The sequence below is a fragment of the Spodoptera frugiperda genome, chromosome 25 (assembly GCF_023101765.2).
Source record: "Spodoptera frugiperda isolate SF20-4 chromosome 25, AGI-APGP_CSIRO_Sfru_2.0, whole genome shotgun sequence".
Lineage (NCBI taxonomy): Eukaryota > Metazoa > Arthropoda > Insecta > Lepidoptera > Noctuidae > Spodoptera > Spodoptera frugiperda.
In genome coordinates, this window is record NC_064236.1 from 1,815,677 (window position 1) to 1,835,919 (window position 20,243).

At 35.3% G+C, this 20,243-nt stretch overlaps 1 protein-coding gene and 1 long non-coding RNA gene across 5 annotated transcripts in view; both read right to left on the reverse strand.

The window, feature by feature from the left end:
- LOC118267117 (dual specificity calcium/calmodulin-dependent 3',5'-cyclic nucleotide phosphodiesterase 1A) overlaps positions 1-20,243 on the reverse strand; it is a 125,318-nt gene that overhangs the window by 46,202 nt on the left and 58,873 nt on the right. For all 4 annotated transcript variants that reach the window (XM_035580935.2, XM_035580928.2, XM_035580943.2 and 1 more), the window contains 2 exons: positions 13,926-14,057; positions 9,157-9,336 (listed from right to left, as the gene is read on the reverse strand). In XM_035580935.2, the coding sequence (XP_035436828.2) occupies positions 9,157-9,336; positions 13,926-14,057 (312 nt within the window). The remainder of the gene's footprint in view (positions 1-9,156; positions 9,337-13,925; positions 14,058-20,243) is intronic.
- On the reverse strand, positions 15,547-17,483 carry LOC126912349 (uncharacterized). Its single transcript, XR_007706994.1, has 2 exons — positions 16,454-17,483; positions 15,547-16,304 (listed from the first exon to the last, which is right to left on the reverse strand). It is a non-coding gene; the product is annotated as an uncharacterized LOC126912349 (long non-coding RNA).

Below are 20,243 nucleotides of genomic sequence, written 5' to 3' on the forward strand. Positions count from 1 at the left end.
AAAATGGTTTTTGAAAGGGGTTTCTTAGGATTCCATTCCTACTTCTGTTTTTCGAGCCGGAGCTTCGGTAACCCGCTGGGCATTCCGTAGCTCTGGACAAATTGATATGTAGACCAAAAGTTTGTAGACTATACTGTTTAGACCATTAGTAGTAGCTAGTAGTAGATTTGATTTTTCGAGCCGGAACTTCGGTAACCCGCTGGGCATTCCGCAGCTCTGGACAAATTGATATGTAGACCAAAAGTTTGTAGACTATACTGTTTAGACCATTAGTAGTAGCTAGTAGTAGATTTGATTTTTATAGCTTATTGTAATTTTTTTAATAGAAACAACATTATTTTTGAACAAATACCTGAAATTAAACACGAACTGAATTATGTAGATAAGTATATTTACTGGTACATTGATCCCCATAATCGGGTTTCTTAAGTTTCTTCAGGTTACACGGACGGGCGGTAAAGCCACTTTACTAAGGTTACGATGAAAGGAGTTATTGGCTTTAAAACAGTGTAGCGAGGGATCAGCTGGTTTTTCGCGGTCGCTCTTAGATGGATACCGGCGTGTTACCTGTTTATACATATGTACATAGGCAACATGTCTGTGTACCTTGGCGTTAAACGTATATGTTGGCGTTAGTGATTTTACTCGCGGTAAGGTTCAATTTTCTTTGCAACTTTGTGAGTAAAAGAAAATCATTTTATCAATATTTGGACTTATATTAACTATCGTGGGACTAAATAAATGCAGAAAAGCTCTACTAGTTTCGAGTCATAGACGCAAACGCGGCGACGAAGATACTATTACTTAACAAATAAACAGCTGTAAATACATAATTAAATTCGTTAAACAAGAGAAATTTACTACTTCCTTAAAGGGTTAAGAATAAGAAAAATCTCCAAACGTAAAAGCCAAGAAAAATACATACATACACTCGAAAAACATAACCCTGCTTCTGGCGCAGTCGGGTAAAAAGCGAACTAACGATTAAAGAAGACGACCATATTTTAAACTTTAAACTATGTTTTGTTGTTAGGAAGTCTTGTGCGAGTTCCCGAGCATCTAAAGATTTAAACCAACTTACTAACTCAAGCTGAGGGCCAGGCCAGAACACACATCTAAGTTTCCTATCACACAACTATCTTAGAGTTCCCGATACGATTTGTAGGCAAAACTATCGACTAACTTCTGCGTAGTTCTAGATACACAGGTACCCTTAAAGTCTAAACTAGGAGCCGGAGTTTTAACACAATACCATATGCAGGTAAACCAGGGTAATTAAAGCTGAGTTATGTTTTAATTTCTTTCTTAATTTAGAGATTTTAATTTAGATAACTGTTGGAAGAGTCCAATCTAATTGGGATTGTTTTCGTACTAGTGCCAAATGCATGGTCGCATATATCATAGATGACTATCTTTTGACAGAAGTACCCAAAATCTCTCGAGTTATTTGGACAAATAAATTTCTTAAATAGTGGCAACATTCCAGCTTGTGAAGTTAAGAAATAATATTTGAAAGAATATTGATTCATGTTGGGATTTATTTGAAAATAATTTGTGATAAGTTATGTGAAAAATGTTATTCTTATAGAAAATCTTGATTGTTAGGTTATAGCAATATTTTTTGTTATTTACAATAATATTTACTAAAACGATGACAGGAATGTTAAAAATGTGATTGACAAGATGGCGGAGCGACGGCGGGTTATTTGGGAAATTTTAAGAATTTCTTAAGCCTTTAAAAATATAAAATTCTAACAGAAAAAAATACCTAGAAAATGGTATTAATAGAAAAAAAATACGCTAAAGAGTAAATTCCTTGTGTTTTGTGAATCCTTATTTCATATGTGACAGCAAAACCACTGTTTAGGTTTGTTATATTTCGGTTATTTACTTCTAGACTAATATTTGAAAAAAGACCACTATGTAATCAATACTACCGCTAACCGCCAATTCGATATAAATGTGAAAGTGTATGCGTTTGTGCTTGTTTGACGATCACAGCAAAACGCAACAACAAATTGATATATCACCACTTGTTTGATAGTTGAAGGGATGGAGAGGCCAGACATAGGCCACTTTTTGTCTCTCTCTAACCACCCGCTTCCATAAAACGCGGGTGGACGTACGTACGACGGTATATGGATTTTTATTCCGTAATTTTCCAGGCCGAAACCTAAAAATTGATATGCGGAGTATTTCCGACTAACAAAAAAATTGTGCATCTCTGTTTTTGTAAATCTACCTCGAAGCTCTGAAAATAAGGGTTGAAATTTTATATGGGATTTTTTGCAGAATCGAGGTAGGGAGATAAAAAATGGTACACATTCTTTGTTAGAGCGTGAGCGAAGCTGAGAGCTAGAGCTAGTAATAGATAAAACTTAATAAAAATTGAATTGAAGGTGTATTTTAAACTAATGTGTTTATCAGTGTGCGATTCCCTGAGTTTGATTCCTTACGTCCTGCAAATGGCCTTTTGCGGACAGTCTAATTATGACCGCAGCCTTGTGGTCGAATACAGGTGTATTTTCGAATTGAAAATTTACCATTTTCTCAAACCTTCACACATACAATAATATGAATTAATTAAATGTTTATCTTTAATTTACATATCATAAAATAAGACAATGTATCATCCATTTACGCTGAATTAATGATGCGAATTTAAAACTGTTAAAACTGCCTTGTTTTACAATAAAATTCGTTTTCAAACACAATTTCCGTGCAAACGAACCGTGAAACAAGTAAATGTAAATAAAAAAATGTTTTATATAAAATTAAAACTGTTACAAAACGGTGTTCGTACAAGTAGGCACTCATGTTCCGTGCATGTGGCACACCCTTAGCCAAATAAGGGGTCGCTGGAATTGCTACTTGACGGAGAGCCAGACTAGACATGGCGACGACAAAAGACAGGTAACAAAAGATCTGGATAATACGTAGACTTGACTTGAACAATATTTCGCAGACACTCATTAGTCAGCATAAAATATAGTATCATTATTTATTCAAATAAAACATTGCAGAGACTAGCAAATGTATGTGCATTGTAGAATTATCTGTTATTTTCTTGGCCGTATCCATTTCTATAATAATGGGGTGCGTTGTCAATTCTGTAATAGGGTGGGTTGTTACGCTGTGCAGTCAATCGATCATATCATCCGTCACCGACAGCTTTGTGTACTTTTAAGTAAATCTGAGAGTGATAGTGTTTCTGTTTGTATGTAAACATACTTTGAAGGTGAATTTAAAATATGCATAGAGGTAAGTTAATACTTAGTCCTATATATATTTAATTTAATCATTTATTAGCTTTGTAATAACCACGTCTAGTTAGTTACCTATCGATAGCTTATTAATTTTCACTTAGATGTTGAAAAAACATGACTAATATCTGACGATATACCTAACAAATGAAATATATATCAGTATGTCCTCGTATGATAGTATAATTCAATTTAAAAAATCTATCGTGTACGTAATACAGCTAAAAGCCGACACAAAATAAAGCGATTCGTTAAAAGGTATTAAAGGAACCAATGCAATTATACCGCGATCATATCAATCCATTCCGATACACAGGCATTGAGTGATTGGCTCATGAGATTACTGAGGTTAAGCTTTTCACATTCAATATCGTTATTAAGTAGCGAACTGTATACCATCTCAATAATACTGATTGCGTAAACGATCCATTTTATAAACACGAAACTGCATTAATGGGTATACACAGTAACTTATATATCTTTATGTAGATTTGGTTACTAAAGATTTTAGAATTGTAAAGGGGGTTTTTTTTATTAAAATTTTTATGTAGGTTTTTTAAGGGAGAAAATTTATTCTTTCCCCGCCTTGGGCAAGGCGAGGGGAGGTATCAGACTCTTACTGACTAAAAACCACAATGTTTCTACACCTGCTTTGCGAGCCGAAGCCCCGGTAAACCCGCTAGGTAATCCGCAGCTTCGGATCAGATATAATAGGTATGTAGGTTTAAGTCAAAATGATATCTCTAGTAATTCGTGATAAATAATTGTTCGGAAATTGAGAAAATACGAAAAATTCAGCGCGCTATTGAAATTTCATACTTAGTATGTTGTTTGTAAGGCAACATTTTCAATTGTATAGTTCACGAAACTCAGTCAGGTGGAGTATCCGTAGATCGCCGTACTAATTATCCAGTTCCGTAGATCTCAGCTAAGAACATGAATATTCAATTCCACGGTGCAATTGCATCTTATAACTGATTCATAAGCCAAGGATACACCAAACTTTGTAACAGACTTTACAATGCACGATCCCTACAGTGTGACTTCTGCCTAGATAGTTCTATTCAGTTAGTCTAAGCCTGTTGGGCAGCGCCGGAGATAAAAGCATTTTACTGTTTTAAAAGTAAAAAAAAAAAATACCTCCTCAGTCTGGTAGTGCTTACTCGCGTCGCGTTTTACTGAATTTCTAATAAGGCTTCCATGTTAATTTATTGTTTTAAACCTATTTAGCAAAAAGTTTATTTTTATGGTATAAGCCGGTAAACGAGCTGACGGTTCACCTGATGGTACTCGTAAGCAATCGCCGCCGCCATTTGAAACACCAGACGCTTTACAAGTGCGTTACCGACCTTTTGGGGGTTAGGAATTTAAGGAATGTTGGGGAATCGGGGGTTTGGGAAGATTGGGAAGGGGGTTAATTTTCCCTCCGGTAACCTCACGCGCACAGATATTTCGCGCCATTGAATAAAGTGGACATAAAATCATTTTTGTTTTTCTTATGTGAATCAGAAAAACAGTAGTTACTTAAGTAGGTACTGATTACACTAATCGGAGAATAACGAATTACGATTAATAATAATTAATTGAGTAATTCTTAATGCAATTAAATCCGAAGTGAATGTTCGAGGAACATTGAAAATTAATTAATTGACATTACATATTATTAATAGACAAGTATCCGATCTTAGTTCTTTCTTTCACACACAACGAAACATAACACAACCGATATTTCACGTCATTCACGATATTTTACTTTTCTTTGTATAAGAGGCAGTATACAGAATCTCTAATGATGAATCTATACTGCTTTTAAATAAAACCTCTCGAAATCCCCTCAAAGATACGAGAGCCAAAGGATCGTGGGATCAGGCGAGAGGAAAGTCCTTGAGGCACCGACGCCGAGAGAAGTTACTTTTTGCTTTTGGCTTGTGCTACAAAGGACTGCTATTGACCATGTTCATTGAATTCTACACTCCACACTCAAGATAATGTTGTAATAGAGGCTATAGAAAACAAATCCGCAACCAGTTTAAATGAAGTAACACAATATATAGGCACTTAGGTAAGTATGTTTTGTTCATTATTTAAACATGGACTCTATGTCTAACCGTATTTAATTTATAATGGCGTAACATCTGCAGGAATTGAACTACTCACTTAGCGGGTGCACCAACTGTCCAACTTTGTCACAGTTTAAACTCATCGTCAAACTATTGCGATGTTTGGGAGCGACATGGACGTTCGGAGCGTCGCGTCTACCAGTTGTTTTACTACTTCAAACTTTAGATTAATTAATTGGATGGACACTAATTGCATTACAGTTTCCCATGTATTTTGAGCACTCTTCATAGTGGATGATGGAATCAGAAGCTTGCTTTATTACAACACCCAGTTCATCGCTTATTTAATTATAATTATAATATACTGTAATACATTTTAAACTCTGTAGTGTAAGCGCATAATCTGTGTACAACATCAGTTGTCTATGTCAGTTGTCAACGTGAATTGTCAAGGGCAGTTTTAATTATACCGAGCTACAAATGGGCTGTGTGTTTTATTGTGAGCTTCCCCAGTACTAAATACTATAGTGGCGACGAGGACAATTAGTTACGGTTTTGCGTGCGCATTCAATCTACAGTGTGTCACAATGTCGATTGGTAAAATCAAAGAGTTCGACATGCGGTCGGGGTTATGGACGTCTTATATGGACAGACTTGAGATGTACTTCAAGGTGAACAAGGTCTCGGACGAAATGAAGTTACCGACGATGATTGCTAGTATGGGGGATGAAGCTTACGAGTTGCTGGTTAATCTCGCTAGTCCAAACAAGCCTTCGGAATTATCTTTCGTACAAGCTGGTGATTTGATGCAACAACACTTACAACCGCCGCCATCTTCGTTAGCGGAAAGATACCGATTTCGACAGAAACGGCAAGGTGCTACGGAGGATGTGGCCACATACGTAGCGGAACTGAAGAAATTGTCGCGGAATTGTAAGTTCAACACCAATTTGAACGAAAACTTACGCGACCAATTTATCTGCGGGCTGCGCAGTGACGTCATTCGGCAGCGGTAAGTACTCCAAGTTCCCTATTAATCTATCTTGTGTTCAGGGGTCGCGAAGAGGGTCACGGTCCATGGTGCTTGGTCGTTATTTGAATAGCTCCGAGCGACCTCTTCCTGGAGTTACTGAGCCTCCGAACTTACATTGTCAGTTTTTCCTCGAGGTCGAATCCGACAACAAGATTTTGTTCCTTACGGGAGAGAGTGCGCACTTGTTCATAGTTTAATACAGCACTGTTACTAAGGGCTCGTTAATTATTTTGTACATGTCAACGAATTGCAAGTGCCTATCATCTCTAATCTCTAATTAATACTTATGTATGTAAATACAATTAAGCAAACAGATATGAATCTACCTACTACTTAGATAAAGATATAGACAAATCGATGGAAGCCAGAATGTAATTACTAACGTAATACAATAACACTAATAATAGGCCCAACATAGGACAATGAATGCAATCAGGCATATGTCCTGCTCACTAGATTCCAATCTACTTAGATTAGACACCGGGATGTGGGCAGTCTAGCAATAGGAAGCACAGTTCACATCACACAATAATTACAATCATATTAATTAGATTCAAATCAATCAACCAATTGCTTACCAATACATCATTATTAAAATATAATTAGAAACGTTATCCCTGTAATGAGTGTTCTCAGATAACAATTCGGGGAAAATCACCGTCAAACGAATCGGGTACCTACTCGTACATCGAGATCCGAGAACCAAATAAGAAATATTAGATTTCGTACTCAAAATACTTGTTTTAATGAGTTCTCCTTTCCATACATTTCGATTATAAATAGCGAAAATTTTTCCGGTACGTTTGTTCATGGCGCCCATTTTAGGGAAATTAGCTTTTCTTTTGAATTCACTTGTCGCCTCATGATAATCGTCGGATTGTTGATTTCGTGTTTGTGTAGAGCTTAGGCCTGATTTTAAAATTGTTGATGTTTACGTTAGCAAGGAGTTTGTTTTTCCTATCTTAAAAACAGTATCAGGTTGCCTAGGGTACGGTATAATTAACGTTAAAATCTGTAAATAAACACAATTTATCCTGCTTTATTTTCGGGTAAAAAAACCATGTTAATGAACATTTGTTTATAATTCGAGTCTTTCCTTATTTTTATGTGTTCCTATTGATGTTGCACCCACCTGCTTACGACGTAATATTCTGCCATCTCCACGTCAGTTCCAAACTGACTAGTTCTATCTTCCAGACAAGATTTACAGCATTTATATTGTCAAGTATATGTTTTGTAAATAAGGATCAAAATGGGTGATGATAACATGTATATTACTTCGTAATTTTTTAATAAATAGTTTTGTATTCTGGTTATCAGGAATTTTGAAAATTTTAAATAGAATAAGGGTTGAAAGTTTGGTAAAATATCAAGGGGTGAATTAAGGGTCATTTCGTATATATGTAGGTTAGTCTGGAAGTCCGTAATTAGTACTCTAATCAAAAGCTAGTAATAGTAAAAAAACATCAGCATTCTCTGAACAGACGTCGAAGTTTATCGTTGAGTTTTTTCCGTACTTGAGGAAAGTGCGAGAACAGTTGTATCCTGGCAGACGAAGGCACGAGTAGGCGTTGAGAGTAAAAGTAACGTGGGAATCTCGAAAAATACATGTTGTTAGTGAACTTTTAATAGTTACCATTGCGAATACAATGTAGTATGCTGTTGTAAATTTTATGAAGAAGTTTCTATAGCTTAATTAGTACTTTCGAGTTTATATTTTATGTTGATTATGATTCAGGTAACTCAATGGCGAGTTTATTAATTCTGAGCACAATCTACTATCATCATATTCATCATATACCTAATCAATTAATAGGTAAACTAAACCAGGTGTCTGGATTTTTAAATAATCAGTCAGTGGTACCTAATACGTTGTTTGTAAGTCTATGGGGTTTAGTAAAATGATGGAGTAGGTAATCATATTACCAATATCAAAGACACATTTTCGGAGTTTTTACTGAATATTGTCAGCAAGGAAAGCAATCAATAAAGGAAACCGCATGTTTGCCACATACGATAATGGAAGCTAGAAGGGCGCAGGTCAATTGAAGACAACTCGACCCCACCTCACTGAGACCCCGAGCAGCACGGTGTATAGAGCACATCCCGAAATAATATCGATGCCCTCCGGCGAAGCTTACCCGGTTATAAGTACACAACAACATAGCATTATGTATACTCCTCCCTGAGGGTACAGACAGAGGGGAAACTGTTATTTTACGCTGCAGTTATTTTCTTAGGCTTATGTATTGATTGCCTAATTCCGGGTTTAATGTAAAACTTTGTGTTATTGTAATTTGTTGAGAATTGAGGAGTTGACCGAGGATTTCGTACCTACGAGTATACTGGCGAGCACTGAGAGATCTACTTACATGGTTGCTTTTTTAACTTTTTATTTTCTATTAATACATATAATAGAATATATTCATAACTATATCTCGAAGTTTTGTCTCTCTGTTTTTGTCTCTTTCCGTAAGTCTTTCTGCAGTACCGTAGAAGGCAGTTTAAAATTTGTAACTGCCACGTATTGAACGTTCCACAATAACTTGAAATATGACGCATAGCACAAAGTATCAACAATACAGATACAGGACTGAGCTCATGAGATGTCACAGAAGATGATTCTTGAAATTATATTAGAAGATTTGATATTCGCAGATATCGAGCTGATGCGACTGGCTTCCCACAGATTAAAGCTGCCTATCAACGCTAGCGAGGCAATGGCGAGGCAAGGTAACTTTGAATAACGTAAACTTGGCACATTTTTCAAGATTCCCACGAAATAAAAGTAAAAACTTACCTTAAAGTGGTTCAAATACTCTTGTTGTCTTGTTATATCGGTGGCAAGGATCAGGGAGCTGATCTGTTTCTCCAGCGCGGCGCGGAGTCCGAGGCTGGATGGCAGCTGGTCCAGGAGGCCGCTCTCAATGAGGCAGCTCATCGCCGAGCGCCAGTGGTGGTTCTCTAACACCGAAGTGTTCTGTACAGACAAAAATATTTGTGTAATGTAAATGTAACAGCCTGAAATCTGATGTCCTATTCAATGGTTAGGATTAAATTGTTATTATATACAGAGAACCCGTGAGAAGAAACTAATCGATTCGTTGCTAAGCCATTTGTCAAGTCCCAATAATCCCTCCCAGCTTAATGTATACTGAGTTAACTATTAATAAAGTATTCCATAAATATATTTATATTTTTCCATCGCACCTTTTCAGCGCGCCTATCATTCAAGGACAGGTTACCGTTTAAGTACAAAGGATGCGTATCCCAAATTACCCAAGCATTCGGTAGCACGTGTCGAGATTTAGCTCCGGCGACGGTTTTCTACATTTCTAAGTATTTACAAGAGATTCTTGTACAATAGCTACACAGTATCTGTAAATAGCAACAATTTATCCAGTGAATGGTTACGTTCAATTGGAGTTTATTATATCTGCATCTGTAAACTCATATTACCCTATAGAGCACTGAATATTTTGGCGACGGCGAGCTCCCGCAATTAAGGTGCGCATCGGTGATCAAAGAGAAACGGTTAGCGAGTTCAGTTACATGACTTCTTGATTCGACACGTTCCCAGAACTCTATACACTTTCCAAGAATTAGGGAATGCTATGACACTTGAGTTCCAAAACTTCAAAGTGGAATGCAAGTAAGACTATTAAGTTAAGGTAAGTAAGGCGACGAAGCGTAACATATAGTTTGTTGCAGAAGCACAAGAGCTTAAATTAAACCAATTATCACGTTAAGTGAACAAATTCATACATATTAATGGTGGATACCGACGTTGCGCTGTCAAAGGACGGCTTTGTATCGCCCTGTGTACCTATTACCCTAAGCCAAATGACATGTCTAGAATTACGTCCGAGTATTTCGAAGATACACTGAATGATGATGGAACTAGTTCCAATGCTCTACCAATCGTCAATGGGGATTATAGTTTGTAATCATCATTCCTATTACGGCTCGGCTATCTCGATGATATAGGGATCTAAAATTGCATCTCGAATCGAATTAGATAGTATAGCTAGTACGCTCACGGTGCGCTCGCTAACTTCCTGGTGCAGATAAAAAACATTTGTTGACGTCGGCGGTGTTTAGTGGCGAAACGCTTGTCATGTGGTCCGTGTAAGCCTCTGCTTTGACATGTTGCGCTAACAGCGACGCGTCCACCAAAACAATTTCTTTTTCCACCTTTTTGAAACGTCAAACTCAGACTTTTTTGAAATTAACATGCACGTATGGCGTTAAATTTACGTTGGCTGGCGTGAATTTTATCCTTCATAGTTTATTTTTACAGGTAAGGTGCTGGTAATTGAATAAATCTCGCACGGAAGCCATGGAGCTATATTGCTTACGTATATGTATAATCTTGAGCTTATTTTTATGGTGAAAATAGATTATTATATTAAAACCCGACAGATAATTAGCAGTAAAAGTTTATTAAAAAATTGTAAACAACTTAAAATGTCGAAGGGCTCATAAATCATACGAAGCTCAATATTTTCCGAAGATCGAAAAAAAAAACCTAAACACGATTACTTAAGTCGTAATCGTAAATGGGGGTCATTTAGCATTGAAACTTACTCGTTATTAAGCCTTAGTTTCAACTTTATGAAAATGTTTTAACAAGCTAATTGATTTTAATGATTTAAATCGCTAGAGATTTAAATAGATTTTAAATCGCAACTGATTTGAAACTATATGCAGAATAGATGAATTAAAACCGCATTTGACATGTTTCTCTAAAGGACTTGGCTTTGATCAACCACGTTGGAAGCTTAATTTGATGATCCCCCCCAAAATTATAGTACGGTTTGATCCATACTAATCGGATTTCTACGTTTTTCCCTATTTTGAGTACTCGGGAAAGATACAGTTTTCGCTGTAAATATCATTAGACTCTGTTTGAGTTAATATTTTACGATCTTCCAGAAATATGACACACAATATTCTTATCCGATCAATTAATTGTGTAGTTATAGTTACTTTTATTTTATGAGTACATACTTAACGATGTTAGGAGTTTCATGTTAACAATTTAATAGTTGAGCATTTTCTCTCAATTTTAATTTAATTTATTGGTTCTGCGTAGGATGCTCTAACATTTCACTCGAGGTACTTAAATAGCTCTTCTGTTTGAATAGGCAACAAACTCCTAACAGTAAGTAAAACATTTTTAAATAACAAATAACAAAATATCGAAATGTAAATACCGTTGCTCTTTAGTTAAAACGTAGCTTTATATTTTACTTTTTTATATTTGCGTTTCGATGTGCAGTCCTAAAGGAAAACATAGAGGAATAGCAAAAATATAAAAATTGTAGCTCACGTTTGAAAAAAAGGCACACGTTTCAATATCGCCGGGAGCAAGCCAGGCAGAAAAACGTAATAAAAATAGGCGGCTCAACCAAAAACTAAATTCTATCGAACATTAATATTTGTAGTGGTAAAAGTAAATAGAAGAGGAAATATTTCACTCAAATACAGAGTATTAATAGAACACGGGTACTAGTGTACATGTTATGCCGAAATGCTGCGGATAAAGCGGTCGGTGATTTGGTCCACCGCATCGCGGAGATCCGGACATCAAATATCCGGCTTTGCACCTCGACCAAGAACGGAAAATTAATATTGTCGTTCTCAAAATTATGTCCAGCGAGCGCAATGTAATTTTGTTGATTGTTAAATACTTCACAAAGTGTTCAGAAAATGTGTGTAAGAAAATGTCCATACAATAAATATCATTTGGTATAATATTAAAAATATTGGGTATAATATAAATGTTGATACAATTAGGTGTACTTTTTGAAGGAACCACATATAAAATAAAAAACTGAATAATAAGTGTTTAGAAAATGGCTTTTGCACGACACAGTCACATTTTGCACCTAAAATCACTGTGAAATAAGGTACTATAAACAAGATTAGGATTAGATTCGTAACTCTTAGCTCCTAGCTTGACGCAATAATTCAATAGTGTTGTGAAAAGAATGGAAAAGAGTCGCAATTTGGTTAGATCAGGCCGCTTTAATGGCATAAGAGCTACTACTTCAATTTAAGAAACAAAATAAAACGAAGACAAATTCGAAATTAATTGTAATCAAGAATAATTTAATTGTGGAAATAGTTCAGAATTCTGTAAATATAAAGGGAATTGAAAATAGGATTATCTTTACGCAATTATTCCATTGCATCTAAATCTAAACAAGTTATATGAAGCTCTGTACTACAGTACACAGCATTAACACTCGTCAGAAGATTTGATACTAAGTGCTCACTGTTTTGTAAGGCGGAAATTAGACAGGTGACTGATAAGCACTCTTAAAGCTAAGAGTAAATACAATGAAGAGTGACAATCCACTAAAATACTTAAACATTCTGAAATGAAACAGTATTAATTATTGATACTACAACAGCGAGCTCTCTAGAACAAACTTCAACCTATCAGTTATTATGCTCGTCAAATTTAATGTACCTACCATCATTTGTTGAGCTTTCCTTGTGTTTACTCAGTTGCGAATTACAGGTTGAGTTACAAGGGACAGTTGACGCAGCCGCATTTGAACTAGCCTGTCAATTGGCTTTCGGCGTTGGAAATAATTCAAAAATTAAAGCCTGACCACAGCGCGCAGAGAATTCAGGGAAGCACTTAGTCCGCGAAGCGTGGGCGTATTTTTGGTTCATTGAAATACCGTGGAGCCGGTGAAATGACGGCTTCGGAAACAAAGGTATTATGTTTTTCTGGGACAGATAATATTGACACATCTCAAATTGGATTTGTTCTTTGGACAAAGAAATAATTATTTTTTAAGCTTTGTTATTTGAGTGTTGTTATTTTTGGTTCGCTGTTGTTTAATGTATGGAGGCACGATGCGGCTTTGAAAGAAAATAAGAAAGTAGTGCCGGATGCAAAGACTGCTGCACGAACCATCATTAAGCCGGTTTAAAGCCAAAGGAAGGTAAAAATTAATGCCAGCTTGGAAGGTCTTTATGACAGACGAGCTTAAATATGTAGTGCGGTTCTGAGAAATAATTGCAATGTATATAACTGTGTAGATAATAGATATATGTCGGTGTAATACACAAATATACCGATATACTTATAATGTATACGAAATATCACATCGATCTATAATTAGGAAAGGGATAATGTTCCAATTACTAAATCTGACCCAAAACACATAAACAGGGCAGGCTAAATAAAACCGTAAAACAGGTACAATATAAAGGTTTATAATAAGTAAAGGTGTGAGTTGAAAGCTTAGAAGAGCAATGAAGTATTTTATATTTAAAAAATGTTAACGGTTTGTATGATATTTTGTCGTAGGTACTTATGCTTGCCATTAAACCACCACAAATGCGACTAAGTAGGGCTGATGCCTGACTCGGAGCTGCGGACGACCTAGCGGGGTTTTGGCTCGATGCAAGAGTAGGAACGGCCACCCTGTTCCTACTTTTTTTAGTCAGTATAAGTCTCTTCCGCCTTACCCACGGCAAAAGAAGTCATTGGATGATATCCCCCCCCCCACAAAAAAGGTAGACTTAGTCTGATGTAACAAAACTTACCTTGTATAATGCGGCGAGATGGTTAGAGGTCGCAATGAGGAATGGTTGGTTCACTCCCGGGTGGTCCAAATCGTGGGCTATGGCCGCCAGTAACGACCCCATTATTTCCAATGGAGTCAAGTGGTCACGAATCTAAGGACAAAACAAAATAATTTGAAAATTTTCAGACAAACAGCGATTTATTCGCAGGAACCATTTTAGAAAGGGTCTACTAGATTCAAGTTACATAGGGGCCCTTATTGCAGAGGTAGCGAAAATAGTAGAGCATTTCTCGAATACTTAAAATTTTATTGCCCTACTGGTTATTTTTAATTAATAATTGGAAATATTTACTTCATCTCCAACAAGCTATAATTTAACATTGACTTTATATACTCGTAGTGCTACACCATCGATTGAAATATTATTCGCAAATATCAGTTTCGATACAAGTCCCATTCCTATATGAACAAAATAATAAAGAAGTAGTTGTTAAAGTGACAGTAATAAAAGGTCAAACAAAAAACAACAATGTAACCCTCATTGAGTCATGTCAGGTCAATTCTAAAACCAACGTTTTGCATGTTATAATATATTCACAAGTTTGTAATCACTTGCCAACTACGTCTTGGAGGGGAAAGGGGGTAGGGGGGCTAAAGGTGTCTGTCTGTGTATTAAATAATAAGCACATTCGATGATATGGGTTATTGCCCCGCACCAAATCGATAGCAAGAACTAGACAGTGCGTCGTCTGCACTCGCGACATGTGGTTGCAAACATTTTACACGAAAATATTATAAACGTAGAATTTTCGATGCTATTTTCGTATATAGAAATTTTCATTTTAGTGGTGTTTTGAATTTGTTGACATTGCCACGCACTGTATAATTTGGAAAGCACAATATTTTAATATTAACGAAATTTTTGTCTTAAAATTACTGCCCCAAAACTGGAGTACCTATAAGTACATTTTTATTGAATCCTCAATAATTATTACCACTTAATCAGCTAAAGTACATTTACGAGCTTACAGTGCAAACCATTGTTCTATACAAACACAGCAAAGAACAGATGACATTATCCCGGCGCCCAGTTTTTAATAAAATGTAGTCCACACTGGCGTCAGAAAAGTTGGTATTATAACGTGAAAATTTAATTTTGCTCAACCCAAATACTTGGGGCATAGTTATGCTGCGGCTAAGATGAAGGGCAGATGAGCAGACAATACAATAAGACCTCTTTTGTACAGAATAGCGCAGGCCTCCATTATGCAATTACAGTGGTTTGCAATAAATGCCTTATTCCTGTACGGATGAGCATAAATTGGAATAAATTATCTCCTAATCACGATTATTGCACCAATTTGACGATTGGTACGTTGGTAGTTACTAGTTGTATTCTTATTTAGTGATCTCTACTTCAATACATTCGGTGTATCAGAATCCCGATCGTTAACACACTGTATATCATGTTCTACCATATTAAGCGATCTTTTTATATGTTGCTTGATAGCCCTGACGATTCAATGGAGCGAGAGCTATTGTCACCAAAATAACTTAATTAATATAGGTTCAGCTTTTAATTAATCTGTGCCAAACCTGATATTAATACACACAACGTTATTTTCATTTTACGTTTAAAGATAGCTTTTGCCCGCGACTTCGTTCGCGTGGAATAGTGTCTTCCGGCAAATTTTTGGTTTTAACCACATAGTTCCCGATCTCGCGGGATCTCTTCAAAAATGAGATGTGGAAGATATTCCAGGGAACTCTTCAAAAATCAACATAATGAGCTCTGCGTTTGAATTTAATAGATGTATACTCACTTAGGGCATTGAAAAAATAGTTTAAAAACGGACTTAAACTAACTTAAAACTAAAGAAAGCTACGAATTACGAATTTATAACAATTAAAAAAGAAACTATATTACAACCTATCCTCTATGCTATAATAACCAAGCTTCAACTAAATAATTTAAAAGAAACGACTTAAATCTAATCTAATTAATTTATAAATTAGACTTACAATTTTATTAAAAAAACTAACTACAGTAACTACTAATAATCGATATCAAACTAAACCTACGTTAAATAGTTTAACCAAAAAACCAGGAAAACCCAACAAATAAACTTATTAATTGACAAATACAACGAAACCAATTTAGAATATACGAAACAGCAGGACCACTACAGACAAATAATCATACGACTGATAATACACTTTTTCTACGATAGTACCGAAGCGCTCGGCCGATACCCAACCAAATGAATGTAACGAAACCATAGCGCGATCTATTTCGATCTATCGAGGATAAAGACAACTTGGATTATTTATTTATACTCCGTTCGGGCATTTTCTTTGTACTAAAAGTTTAATTATATTGATATTATTTTTTTCATACCTTTTTACTATTTATTTACTTTTTTCGATGAATTAAAACAATAACATGAACCGAAGTCGTGTAACGATCGACATAGAATTATCTATACTCCGTTAGAGCATTTTCTTTGTACTAAATGTTTTATTATATTGATATTATTTTTTTCATACCTTTTTACTATTTATTTACTTTTTTTCGATGAATTAAAACAATAACATGAACCGAAGTCGTGTAACGATCGACATAGAATTATTTATAAATAATTTATTTCTTATTTTTATTTTTTGATTTTTGAAATAAAAATATATCTATGTCCTTTCTAAGGTTCTAAACTATATCTGTACCAAATTTCAACCAAATCCGTCAAATAGTTGCGGAGATTAATGGTATAAGCATAGAATGTTCGACGTGATTCTTTAATTTGACATAACTTTTTTATTTATGAACCGATTGACATGAAACAAACACTAAATGTAAATTTAAGCATCCCACAATATATTCGTGAAAACCGCATCCAACTCGGATCAGCCGTTTCTGAGATTAGCGCGCACAGACGAACAGACAAACAGACAAACAGACAAACAGACAAACAGACAAAAAAAAGTTAATTACATTTTTGGGTTCGACATCGACATAACAATAACCCCTGCTATTTTTTTTATTTTTATTTTCAATGTACAGACAGCACTTTTCTACGATTTTATTATATGTATAGATATAGTCAGTATAATATTTAGTTTGACTTGGTACTTGGTACTTGGTATCAGGTTCCCCATCATTATCATCAGCCCGTAAGTTCTGCTGAGCAAAATCACCACACTTGCTCAAGGTGGATTGGTCATTTCCAACTTAGTTAAGGTTTCCTCACGAAGTTTCCCTTATGTTTCACTTTACTCTATGTAAGTAGTATTTTAATAATCTTGGAAAGTGCATAGAAAACCCCTAAGCATCACTACATTATTAGCCTTGGTTAAAATATTGTTTAACTACGAATGAAAGAAATGTGTGTTCACTTCAATAAAGTAAACACTTAAAGGCACTTTGATCGTTCAGTTTTTTTATTCGACTTTGCATTTAAAATGTAGAAAGCGTATTCTTAATTGGACCTGGATTGAGGTTTGGATTATTATAAAAATAAATAATATTATGCAACGCAAAAGGACCGCGTTTTAAGAAAAGCTTGAAATACTGAGTATTCTAAACAGATAAGGTAACTAAACATCACTGTGACTTATGACTTAGTTTAAACCACATATTTATTTTGTTATCATCTTAGGTGACGATATACGAAAAATGAGCGAAATCAGCCCAGTAGTTAAGCCAAAAAAGGGCATTATCCTTTACAGGCTAATTTGAACACTCTTTACAAATACAGCATAATAACAGCAGCGCCGCGTGTCCGTAACATTCCTAGACAACCTACAACATTACAGCGCTTCTGTAGTCAAGATACATGTAGGTGTGTGAACACAGAATTGAATACTTGATTGATTTAATTATTTATTTTGTTTGAAATTTTAATTTTTTTAGTTTTCTGTTTTCGTTGAAATATTTATTTATATTATGCATCTGTGAACGAGAACTACTTGTAGTTTCATTTAAATCGTAAGAGTGATCTCCATACTCTATATTCCTATACCATAGATATTGTTAAAGGTATTAGTGTAGGCACACCAGGTAATTCCATTAGTCAGTGAAGATACGGGGCGATAGATTGGATTCACGTTAAGTACGTCTATTGATTGGAGCGTGGTTGGACTGAACTTACGTGGGACCTACTAACTCGTGGTGGCCCATAGGCCTAAGCCTCTAATGCATGAGAGCGTGAGATCGAAACCTACCAACGGCAAGTACCAATATGACATTTTCCAAGCCATATGCACTTTCGAAAATTATTTAAATTATCATAAAAGTGTAAAGGAAATCATCGTGTGGAAATCTGAGCTTATATTCCTAATTATAAGTTTGAAATCGCCAACCCACATAGAACAAGCGTGGTGATTAACGCTCAAACCTTCTCCATGCGAGAAGAGGCCTTTGGTCAGTAGAAATATGTAAGGGAGCATAATATACTATGCAATAAAAAAAATAACGTTTGCAGCATACCTTTGATGCAGACTAACAAGCTTAATACAATTTATTCTGCATTTTAATATACAAACATGAATCTGAAATATTTGGTATTAATATTGCTACATGTGCGAGAGCAAATTAATTTGATTATCATCGGAATACTGAATCTTTTGGAAACGAAAATGTAACATGGATTTTTAAAATAATAATTTATGCTTTGAGTGCAGTTGCATCAGTAGAATTAATTGAATTAACTGTAATAAGTTTTAATTAGTTTCATTGACGTACTGATTGGCAGCCAATTATATTTTGACGATTCAAAAGTGGCTGTAAAATATTTATACGGTTTGAATTAATTGAAATAAGTAAGTATTTTACTATTTTTTTTAAATAAATACGATCTGGACCCGCCTGAGGAAACACGGGTGCTTTGCCGGCCTTTTAAAAAGGAATACGCTCTTTTCTTGAAGGTAAAGGTTTGAAAATGTAGACGATTAAAGAAAAAATAAAATATGGTCGTCAATATTAGGGTGCTTTTCCACTAAAGATGTGCTATGTAGCTATGCTGCGAAGATGTAACAGTTAAGCTGTGAAACTTTGTGACCGTTTCCACTGAAGTTAAGCTGTGTAGCTGAGAGAAGAAGGTATGTAGTTCGAGTATGCAATTTATGGACAGTGGGGAAATAATCTTTTCATATAAAATATATATCTTAGCTGAGTCCGCGTCAACACAGAAACGTAGCATAGCACATCTTTGGTGGAACGCCAACTTAAATCCAGGAAGAAGTTCATAAAACAAACACAATACAGTAGAAGTAATAAAAAACAATTTTAACAAAAAAAAAACCGACTTCAAAAAATAAATATTCCAAAACAAATTAATATGCACTAAAAAGTAAAAGAAATAATTGCGTATTTTTCAACACCTTAATAGATCAACTAACTTTACTAACTCATCACACACATTATAATGTAAGTAGGTACAATTATTGTTATTTCTGGAGTCGGTGTCAGCCAACTAAGATAGGTTTGTTATTTACCTATTATAACAACAAACAGTTTTACACCAGTTGTAAGTAGGTACTTACTTAACCACCACTCCGCCCGTGCCGTGCCCGTGCCATGCTAGTTGTTGGTGGTTCCTAGGCTGACACCGACTCCAATAATAACAATAATTGTACCTACTTACATTAGTGATGAGTTAGTAAAGTTAGTTGATCTATTAAGGTGTTGAAAAATACGCAATTATTTCTTTTACTTTTTAGTGCATATTAATTTGTTTTGGAATATTTATTTTTTGAAGTCGGTTTTTTTTTGTTAAAATTGTTTTTTATTTCTTGATTTTTAGTGAATAACTTATTTGAGTATGGGTCGACCTATTAAACGCGCTGCTCATATGAGACAGCGCCGTTTAAATGAATAATATTAATATCTATCCATATTGACGCATAATTACTTTATTTTCAAATGTATATTAACCTGATACCCTTACTTATGATCTGCTGAGCCGACAGCTAACAGTAACCTGTTCATAAGCTACATACATAGTCAGTTGTCAAACACACTAACAGATTAGATACCCACATAGGTATACAGTCATGTAACTCAGACAGCACATCAAGCTACCCATCATTCTATACCAGATATGCTATATGATATATCTGTCCTGAATTTTATGGCTACTGAGAAAGATAAGCTAGTATGCATTACTTCAACGTAAACGCAGAGCTCATTCTGCTTATTTTTAAGGAGTTCCCTGGATTATCTTCCACATTTATGGTCAGACTTTAAAAACAATCATATGGAACCACACTGCCATTGTACTCTTTCAAACACAAAAAGAATTTCTCATATCGGACTATAACTGCCAGATATATGCATTTGTCA